The 11,131-nt window shown below is 38.2% G+C and overlaps 1 protein-coding gene across 2 annotated transcripts in view; it reads right to left on the reverse strand.

Moving 5' to 3' along the window:
* The window catches only part of LARS2 (leucyl-tRNA synthetase 2, mitochondrial), an 86,542-nt gene extending 75,727 nt beyond the window's left edge, over nt 1-10,815 (reverse strand). Inside the window, exons 1-3 of one of the 2 annotated variants that reach the window (XM_017836154.1) lie at nt 10,686-10,815; nt 7,551-7,801; nt 5,590-5,718 (exon numbers count right to left, since the gene is read on the reverse strand). In XM_017836154.1, coding sequence (XP_017691643.1) covers nt 5,590-5,718; nt 7,551-7,784 — 363 coding nt within the window. In that variant the 5' untranslated portion in view covers nt 7,785-7,801; nt 10,686-10,815. Of the gene's footprint in view, nt 1-5,589; nt 5,719-7,550; nt 7,802-10,320; nt 10,441-10,685 lie in introns of those variants that run through there. The other variant, XM_017836155.1, reaches the window with a different exon arrangement.
* Nucleotides 10,816-11,131: the final 316 nt, after the last annotated feature.

Consider the following 11,131-nt stretch of genomic DNA (forward strand, 5'->3'; position numbering starts at 1 on the left):
GATCTTTGTAAGGAAACAAAGAACATGTTTGCTCTCATGATCTGCTCAGTATGTTTCAGAACTATGACCAGGGAGTTGATGTATCGTTCTTACATCCAGATCAATGCATTCTAAATTTTAAGAAAGGCAGCAGAATCAGCGTCAAAAAGTCCCTCCAAACAAATATATTTATTTTAGAGAACATGTCATAAAAAAAGGCAACCACAAATGAAAACTAAGAGGCTTGCTGACAAATTAGTGATGAGGGTAGCTGCTCCTTCCACTGGCTGCCTACAATTGGGCTGAACTTGTTGAAAATGTGATTTGTAAATTGACATATTACAGATATAACACATTTTAAATACAAGACCTCCACCTGAATCCAGACTCTATTGTCTTTTAAGCGTACCAGGTAGTAAATACCATTGCACAACGGGTAAAAATTACAACCACCAAACAAAACAAAAAAACCCAAGCAGACAAGGCACACCTGGAAATAGATTAAAATAATTAATTTTTTGACCAGTGTGTACATTCTATTCTATCTCAAGGACTATTTCAGTGCTTTTCTTCAACACAGTGCTTCATATTAGCATTCTGAGAAAGTACTTTCAAATTAAAAAATAATCAACCCACATAGATTTCTATCAAAACATAAAATGCCCTCATTTATTTTTTATTCTCACAAAATACAAAATAAAAGAAATTATTCTATGTCCACACACTACCATAAACATTTTGAGAACAAAGTTGTCTCTTGCCTCCTAAATCTCACACATTCTTGTCTAACATAATTGCATTTAAAATTACATCTCGTTTTATCTTTTTCTTTCAAAAATGAAACAGTGAGCTCATTAACACCTTCAGTACTTGCTACAGGAAAACTGAAATTAAATAAGATTCAATTCACACACGATACTTGTAATATTTTCCACTTGATTTATACCACACGAAATAACCTGACAAAAGGACACAGCAGCCTCACATAAAAAAGGTGAAGAACAGCAGCTAATGATGATCAGAAAATGGGTTGAAATAATTCATCTTACTGATGAATTAATTATAAAGTTTTAATTAAACTTGCCTGTCTGTCTTCAATACCATTCACTTTTGCAATTTCAAGAGTACTAAGATTCACTGCTGAAAGGGAAAACAATTAATGAAAATACATTCAATTTAAAAGTAGAGATGTTATGGATAAAACGAAAACGCTCTTTAAGTCATTTGGGGATATTGTGGAAATATCACTGACAATATTCTAATCCCATCTATCAAGACCAGTTTAAGTATAAATTAAGAAATGTGATTCCAGCATACAGGAATGTCACCCTGAATTGTCCAATGATTATTCTCATTTCTCTACAGCTCTCACATGTGACCGCCCCCTGTAGTATCAATTTCATTAAAAACATATCACAAGAACTATTGAACTGAATCACTCTCTGTTTACTGATCGCTAAGGGAATTATTCTCAGTCCTCTGAGAGGCACAAATTATCCACTTTGAAATTTATCAAAGACATGGTAATGATAGCATGATAAAAGTAATGGTAAATACTTGTTCCCAGAGCAGCAGCAGACTGGAAATCTGCCATAGCGAAAATCACCATTAATATCTCTATAATTTGTACACAGCACTCTCAAATAATGAATAGGAAATCTCTTAACGTCTCAGACAACTACATTTGAATTGAAAATATGCATGCAAATTCACATGAAGAGTTTACATGAAGAAAACACCACCACAAACTGTACATTATAGTTCTGGACTGGTTCCAGATACAAATTCGTAATTTAAAATATATCAATTACTTTTTCATAGCATTTTATAAGAAATATATTTTCAATAAGATCTAGAGCTCTTCATACATAAAAATTGTTTTAATTGTATTTCAAGAAAAATGTCACCCTTAACACATTTTGGAAAGAGCCTAGCTATGTGAAGTAATCTATATGGCTTACATTTCCCACGCAAAGACTTCAAACTTCATCTTCAGTAATCTGAATGTAAACAAGTTATCTTATAACAGATGTACTCTACAAATCATTCATCCAGCAACCCAATCCAACTGCATGACTTTCCCATGCACTGCCTACAGGTCCTTGAGGAGTGCTGGAACAAGACAATGCTTCACAATGCTTTCATCTACAGTTTTATATTGAAGCAGTATTTCTTTCAAGAACAAGGTGGGAAAAAGTGCAACGAATACTCATTTTTCCACTTAAAGTGCTGGCAAAGTACAGGTTTCTGACAAATAGCAGTAGATTTCAGTGTGTATTGCTTCTCTAAAATATTTTAATTAAAACAATCAGATCTTATTCAGATGAAAAAATTGAATATTAACGTTCCATTTTAAAAAACAAAAAAAATTTCAAATTATTTAAAACTTTCCCAGTGAAACCTACTATTCCTATCCTACTCTTCCTATATATATATGTATGTATGTGTATATATATATAAACTACCTCCTATATGAAGAAATTACACAACTGCATTCCAAAGAAGTTCTAAAGGACCTCTAATCTCTTTGTAAATGTATTCTAGCTTATCCTTGCTTAAATATTATAAAAAATAGGCCAATTCTTGCCTGTTCAGATTAAATCAACGTGAAACTAATTTACTGTTTTCTCATTAAGACCTCCATCTTATTCAACATAAATTGCTCTCTTACTCAACCGTATATTCTCAACTAGGTACACACCACACACATTTTCCCTCACCGTTTATTAAATAACAAATATATACTGTAGCCTGAAGTTTTCCCTGGGAACTGAAAGTCTGAATGGTTTTGCTTGTAATTTTCATGGTAATAGCCCATCATTCCTCATTACCTTACACTTTCAACCTGTCTTCATTGCTTCTAGCACAATTTTTATGACTTGCTAACCAGGGTGAGTTCTACATCTCTGTGTAGAGACTCTTCCTTTTTTTTTTTTTTTTAAATGATGGAAGCAAAGCTTAAACAACATTGCTACTCAGAAAGAAATCTTATCCTAAACTTGCCTTGAATACCTGAAATGGATTCACTTCTACTTTCTACTTAGATTTTTAACAGAGGAAAAATTAGAAGTCCCTAAGCTTTGAAACATGCAATATTAAAGCTGAATTTTGAGGAAGAAAATCAATGGAAAAACTTAAAAATTGTGCATACTAACAGTTTCGCTTCTAAAGCATTCTTTCTTTTTATGTACTGAAGAATTCCAGTAATTCCTTGAATACGGGGAAAAAATAATTTTTCTTGGGAATATAAAATTTTATTATATATCCATGTCATAGCCTACAACCACCACAATAATGGAATTTTTAGCAGACTGTAGAACTGTGACAAAGGGCAGAGAACACTTCAAGAGGCTCATAAACAAACTGCCAGGAGAAAATCAATTATAAAGACTTTAATGCTAAGTGACAGAGAAATTAGCATGGGTAATGAAGAAAAAGTTTTTTAAGACAAGTTCCAGCAAGTTAATGTACATCACTAACACAGTATCTCTTACTCTGACATACTCAGAAAATCATCTGAGAGATTTTTAATGTCTCTTAATCGTAATGAAAGTTAAATTCTATGGCTGCCCACCTTTAGTCAAAAATAGATGTTCAAACTGGTTAACATAACAGAAGATACAAGTATTTATAGAAATCCAGCATGTTCTATAAGCACTCCAATATACTTCAAAGTAATTTTTACATGAAATATAAAAATAAGCTGAAATGCAAGATGTAAAAACTTGAAAAGCCTTTCAAAACTTTTCTGGAAAAAAACAGGCAAATACGGAAATAAAAACTTGTTTGCACAGTGGCTCTTATATTTCATTACAATTATATTTTCTTTTTACTTTTCTCCAAAGGTTTCTATAAAAGGTGCTTACTTACCTTATATTCAAAAGCTTACAAGTAGAACACACTACTGGATGTCGACAATTATTTTCACTTTATTTTAGGTAGTACAAGAGAAAGTAAGTTTCCATTTTTCTGAACAGAAATTTAGTGGCTATCTTCACGGCTATTGATAAGACATGTCTATATCCTGAAATGGCATTTCATCAATGGTCTTAACATCAAGCAAGAATCAAATGTCCTTTCAAATGCCTCATCAGCTCATTTTTTTTTTACTGAGATTCAAGTTCCTGTCATTCAGAGGAGTTAGGAAAGATTAGTGTTAAAACAGACATTATCGTTTTAAAGTCTCATTTAAAGTCTAAGGCAGTTATTTCTTTTTCCTGTAATTTTGAAAGCACAAGAATGCATTTCTCTAAAGCAGTAGCACATATTCAGTGCATGGTATGTTCATCACTGGCATAAAATATATAGTATTTGGAAAGGCAGCACACTGAATAATTCAGTGACGATACCTATCAGTTTCATGGATGGTGATAAATCCAGGAAATGCTACACTTCTACAGCATTTGTGGCAAGGAAATTGCACTTAGTACCTCAACCACCAACCAACATTACTTTCTCCATTTCATCTTCTTTGTACTCTTCTGGGTTGATTCCTATATTCTTGAGCTGCTCCTTCTCTCTTGTACATTAGAGAGAATTCCTAGTGTGTCATCCTAGATTCTTGCCTATGGCTATTTTTTTCCTTTTACTCCCTTCTCTTTCCATATTCCTCCTTCCTACTCTTTCCCAGATTCTTAACATTTTCCCCTTACCAAATGTCTTTCCTCTGCAATATGGTTGTCACTTAGACCACAGTTTTCCCACACCTTCTTTACATCCTTCAAATTCTACCCGCCAGCCTTTACCGCAGAACGCCAGTTAGGATCCCACTGCAGATTGCAAGGACCAGGTTCTCAGCTACACCTTCTACGTAAAGGAGAGACAGAAGGGAGCAAGGAAGAAACTATGACAGGCATGGGGCAGACTGGGAAACAGAGGAACATGGAAGGGAAAACAGGATTTCTCCCTGCAGATGTAGCAAGAAACTTAGGCTTAGCCTACCTCGTAGACTTGCACCTTCAGAAGGCAACGTTTCGTATGTATGAGCAAGGCTGAAACGGGCAAGCCAAGGAGTGAGACGCTACAGAACAGAAACTTCTAGTTACACCCACATGATGTGACGTGTGACATGATCCTGTTCATCTGACTTGTAGCAGTCAAGAAAAAGGGTTTCCCTCCCAGCTGGCAGGGTGCTCCTCTGAGTCTGACAAATGACATCAACTGGTTCTCGGGAGCAGAAGAGGTGAAAGCAGTTGCCTTCTGTGGTGTCCCAGTTTTCTCTTGCCAGCTACACCTTCTCCTCCCCATGAGTCCCATCCAGAGGGCAGTAGGGTCTGCAGTCTCCTCTCACAGAAACGGTGTGGCCCACACTGCCCATCGACATCGACACCATGCCATACATCAGCACATTCAGGTAACTGATAACAGCATCAGCTGTATCGTCTGAGACAGTTTCTAACCATCTGTTACCAACGGAGTTCTGAACACCACCTCTTTAACTCTCAAATTTCAACATTCAAAGCTTCCCAGGTCATTTTCTATGCAGCTGTAGCATATATTCCAACTAAACCTTCACTTTCATGGATTTTGGAAAATACTCATTTCCTGAGCAATTATGATATCAAAACATGAGCCCCCCCCAACCCGGTCCTACTGCTGATCTATTCTTACCTGCATCCCTCTCATTTTCTGGAACCGAGCTACTGCATCACTGATGGTGTAGACACGAACATGGCCCATGTGAAGCTTCCCAGAAGGATATGGGAACATAGAAAGCACATAAAATTTTGGTCTTGATTTCTAGAAAGAAATTTTTAGAAACTAGTAACTACATGAGTTAGCATTTCACTTGAATAAATACATGTGCACATTATAACTACAAGGTATCATGAAGAGAAAGAAGGTTCTGCTGGAACTGATGCAAGTAAGCACTGATAAAGCTCATTGGATCAAATTCTTTGGGCCCTAAATGGAGGTGTTTTACCAGACTTTGCCACCATCTTATCAATTCCTATTCACATTTATACAGCACTGGGATATTATGAAAATTAATTAACTTATAATCAACAAAAGATATATTAACAGAATTGAAGCTTAACCAATCACCGTTCCCTACCAGAGTATCTGCAACTGATGATCTAAGTGCTCTTAATCTGCCCCACAAAAAAAAAATGAAAACAAAGCAGATTAAATTTTCTTCATAACAGTTTAAATAATTAATGTTTTACTTCGTATCTACAACAAACATGGAACTCACTCCTGGCCAGTTATTTCTTGTCAGCTGAACTGCAGTTAACTCAGAGTGACTAAATCATTAGCAATTGCATGAACATCCACTAAATTGAAACTGTTCAGTTTCACTACGTATGCTCAGATCCATAAACATCTTACAAGCAGTATCTTACATAATAAAAAGAAAGTAAAAATTTCATTTAGTTAGGTTTGAGTAAACCGACAAAAGTTACAAAGAAATCAAACATTATCTCTCACACCAATTATTCCTAATACATCTTGATTGCCATTGATTGAATTTATCACTGATAGCACTGATGCTTGATAAGTTCATACATTATTCTTCTTATGTTAATAATGAAAAAAATTACGGGGAGCTTTTACTGTTCCGAATAAAACTCTATTCATATTTATCAAATATTACTTCTTCATCACTTTTGCCCAATCATTGCAAAATCAGAAATCATCTGAATATTTCATATATACTTCACTATACACTATTTGCCTCTTAATATGAGATGTTATTAAATCTACTTCAACTGTAAGGGTAAAACAAAAATATAATTAAAAATACAATTTAGAACTTAGCACATGTATGCTATATATGATACTGACATATACATGTATAACCAGGTATCAAAGATACACACCTAAATCAATGTTTACTCTGCTACACTATACATGCACACCATTTCCATCTCAATTTTCTTTCCCAGAAAAAGCAAGTTCTTCTCTCTCTTCAACATTTTGATAGAATGATTTTTTGGATCATTTTAAGACAGATGAACAAAAAACCATGAAGGGGCAAAAAATGTTTTTAAATCAATGTGACTGAGCACAACTACGAAGGCAAAAAGAGTCAGAGACTGAGATACCATTGTTTTCAACATCTTTTATTGCATGGGAAAACTTTTTTTTTCTGCAAGGCACTTATTACTCCTATGAGACTATAAACCAGAAAATATTAAAAAATAATTTCCCCTTAACATAGATTTTAATGAGTCACAGTATGTAATATAATAGATTCGTCTCAACATTGGGAACAAAATCCTGAGAAAGTTGTTTATAAAAGTTACACATATAGAAGATGTTTCTTTTAATACTTTAAATAATTAATTCCTAAATATGATACAATAGACAAAGAAAGAATTGATCACTCAAACACTTCCTAAATTGGGAAGTTCATACTTTGCTTATCACTGTGTTTTTCCTCAAGATTTTAAAATTATTTTTTCCACCTATTTCAACAATATTTTTTAATAATCTACTAACACATAAAAGTATTTTTCCCTGAAATCTAATCAGTATAAGCCAACTGTATTAAATAAGTTCCAATTAATTTCATTCTAAGAAAACAAAAATATCAAATAGGTAATCTCCAAATTTCTCATAATGCTTACATCAGTTTCTGAAATTCTGCAGAACTGATCCTTTATTCTTGGGAGCCACCAATTTTCAACTCTTTTTCTTGTCTCCAACCCATAGCTTTTTTCCCATTTCCCCGTCTCACTGTAAATAGTTCTCACACAAGCAGGAACCAGTCTTCTCTGCCATTTAATTAATCCCAGGAAGCCATTTAGTTGTCTCTTCAAACATGAGGAACAAGTGCCAACTCTCTGACAAACCGACTGCATTCTTAAGGTTATGATATCTGAAAAGAAAAAATATGTATTTCAGTCTGCAATATATAACAAGAATTCAGTGATTATGATGATTATAAAAATAATTGGTAGCTATGAAACATATTTTAGCTTGACTTGAACTCGGCTGTCTTCCATGGCACTTGCATTTTATTCCCGTCTCTGAATTATAAAAGCATGTATTTTTTAGCAGAGAGAACTAACTGTGGCCCTTGCATGGAACAAAACTGTTCTGTGAAGACATCTTATCTAATAAAATACAATTCTTGCACTCAGTCTGCCATAAAAGCCAAATCAGTTGATTGAAGGTTCAAGAAGCTCAGTTGCCTTAACAGAAGATGGCTAACAGGGTGTTAGTAAAAATTCAGAATGAAAGAGAGAGAAGAGGAAGTTGGATGAAATTATCCTGTAAAAATACTGAATTTGTCACCACTGAAAAGAGATGGGGGAGGATGACTATAATTAGTAGATTTCAACTAGATATTCTGAACCAACTACTTTGCTAAGGCATTCTCTTTCAACTAAAAATCCAGTTAACTCCTCATATGCTTTAGAGTAAATCTTCTAAAACTACTGAGATGTGAGAAAGATCAAATAGTCCACATATTTGGGGTCAGTCTCAGCAAGATGTTTACCAATTTTACTTCTTCCAGTAGGAAATACAGCATTAAGAGACCCCTACTCTGAGATTTCTTCCTCATTTTGACCTCTAATTCTTTAAAAAAAAATATTGGGTTTTTTTTAACATCAATATTTCCTGTCCTCTGTGGTTGTTTTTTGGTGGCTTTTTTTCCAAATTTTGGCCAATACACTTGGCTTGTACCAAGCTAGCTATTTCAGTAATTTCATAACTTTTATTGCAAAGTTACATCACTAAAATCCCTGTGTAGAGAAATTCTGATAAGAAAAGGTCTTACTCATGCATTTCCCATAAGGTAGCAACATTATCAGTAGAAATAATTGCTATACCACCTAATTCAGATCCCCAGTAAACTCGTGGGAGTTGTACTTCCTTTAACATTCACCATATATGCATACACAAACCCTCACTGCCTGTCTCATTACCTGTCTACAGAATTGCACCTTCCCTCTCTTACTTACCAAGCAGACTCTTCTGAACATTTTTTCACTTATGTCACATCAATGCTTTGAATTTTTGCTACTCTCTAAAATCTCTCTCATTTGTAGTAACAACAAACCCAGGACTGTACTCAGGATTCCCAGTGCAGGTGCACATGAGTCATTCAGGAGACACCCAATTTCTCCCCCTCCATAACATTACAGTCATCTCAAAATTCGCATATCACTACTTTGCAGGTTTTTTGCTTATTTTTATTAATTATTTCCTTATCACTTACGTCTTTCTATTACTTTGATTTAATTTACAACGGAAAGGAGCGCTTCCTTACGCAAGCCACTTTCAGCTTTGATGATTTACAAAATAAGTACTTTAAAGCACAACAGTTACACATGTATAATGCTTCATTGAAGGGAGATGGAGAGGACATAGTCTCAAGTTGCGCCAGGGGAGGTTTACATTGGACATTAGGAAGAATTTCTTCACAGAAAGCCCATTGGAATGGGCTGCCCAGAGAGGTGGTGGAGTCACAGTGCCTGGCAGTCTTTTAAAAAAGACTAGACTATGGCACTTGTTTGCTGTAGTCTAGTTGACATGGTGGTGTTTGGTCACAGGCTGAACTTGAGGGTCTCAGAGGTCTTTTCCAATCCAGTTGATTCTGTGACACAGAAAGGACACAGACCTATGCCTGTGCACAGCTCAAGAGAAGCCCACCTGCCAATGTCACGCCTGCCAGGGCTCCTTTAGAGTGACCTCAGGCCATACAGGTCACATGAGCAGGGGTCAGAGCAGTGAATGTGAGTGGGAAAGTGGCTACAGCCACAGTCACAGTGCTAGAGCTAAGCTCATTCGAACACACGTAATTCCAGGATGAGAAAGAGACCCACGGTGTCCTTCCCACTCCCAGACACCCCCCCAACCATAACACGGGATGAACAGCAAATAATGCTATAATCAGCACATCATGCATTAGGCCATGCCAGGACAGAAGACAAGCAAATCCAAAGGACGTGGAACTAAGCTGTTTTGCCTTTTCAGGCCTCTGTGCATGGGACCAAGAGAAGCAGAGTGCCCCTCCCTGCCCCACCTAAGGGCGTCTTAGCGCAGTGCTGCGTGGGTCTTACAAGGAGCAGGTTACAAGCCAAAACTGTCCAACTCCGGCAGGTGTGCGGAGAAAGGAGGAAGGGGCTGGTCTGACAGAGAAAGAAATCATAGAACCATTAAATATCCTGAGCTAGAAAGGACCCACAAGGACCCTCAAAATCCAACTCCTGCACAGGACACCCCAAGAATCACACCATGTGCCTGAGAGCATTATCCAAACGCTTCTTGAACTCTGCCAGGCGTGGTGCTGTGACCACTTCCCCGGGGAGCCTGTTCCAGTGCACACACACTCTCTGGGTGGAGAACCTTTCCCTAATACTTAACCTAAGCCTCCCCTGACCCACAGACCGTTTGAAAAGATGCAGTAGCCACACGGGAGACTGAATTAAGGTACTGAAAACCCCCTGGCGAACGCCAGCACATTTCATTCAGCCCTGTGGGGGTGTCCCGCCGCTGGAGAAGCAAGCACGGGGAGCTCCGTGGCAGTTCCCCAGGCGCGGAAGCGCGAGTGACGGCGGGAGGGTCGAGGAGGGGGGAGCTGCGGTGGCACGAGGCCGCCGGGAGAGCCGGCTGGGCGCGGGCAGGGAGACCAATGGATCGGGCGCGGGCAGGGAGACCAATGGATCGGGCGCCGGGAAGCCGCGGGCAGCGGGGGCGGGGGCGGCGCCGGCGGGCGGGGGGCGAGAGGCGCGGCCGGGCGGGGGGACCGTTACCTGCGCGCGCCCTCCCTCAGCTCCCCCGCTTCGCCGCGGGCGCCGCCATCTTGGTGTCCCGGTGTCGGAGCGGGGCGCAGGCACCACCTCCTCCTTCGGCACCGCCCGGCGGGGGCGGGAGTTCCGTGAAAGGAAGGAGGAGCGGTTCCCACTTCCCGGAATCTAATGTGGGAACGTAGATCAACAGTAAATTAAAAGAAAATAAATTAATTTACAGGTATTGATCTCTGTATAAGCTGCACAGGTCCTGTTCAGCCTCGAGAAGAGGCGACTGACAGGGGTTTTCCTTGCGTATAAATATCTAAAGGGTGGGTGCCAAGAGGTTGGAGCCAGGCTCTTCTTGGAGGGTGGGTGCCAAGAGGTTGGAGCCAGGCTCTTCTTGGAGGTGCCAAGCAATAGGACAAGAGGCAACGGGCAGAAACTGATGCACGGGAACTTCCACTTGA

The sequence above is a fragment of the Lepidothrix coronata genome, unplaced genomic scaffold (genome assembly GCF_001604755.1).
Source record: "Lepidothrix coronata isolate B3197 unplaced genomic scaffold, Lepidothrix_coronata-1.0 Scaffold271, whole genome shotgun sequence".
In the NCBI taxonomy this organism is placed as follows: Eukaryota; Metazoa; Chordata; class Aves; order Passeriformes; family Pipridae; genus Lepidothrix; species Lepidothrix coronata.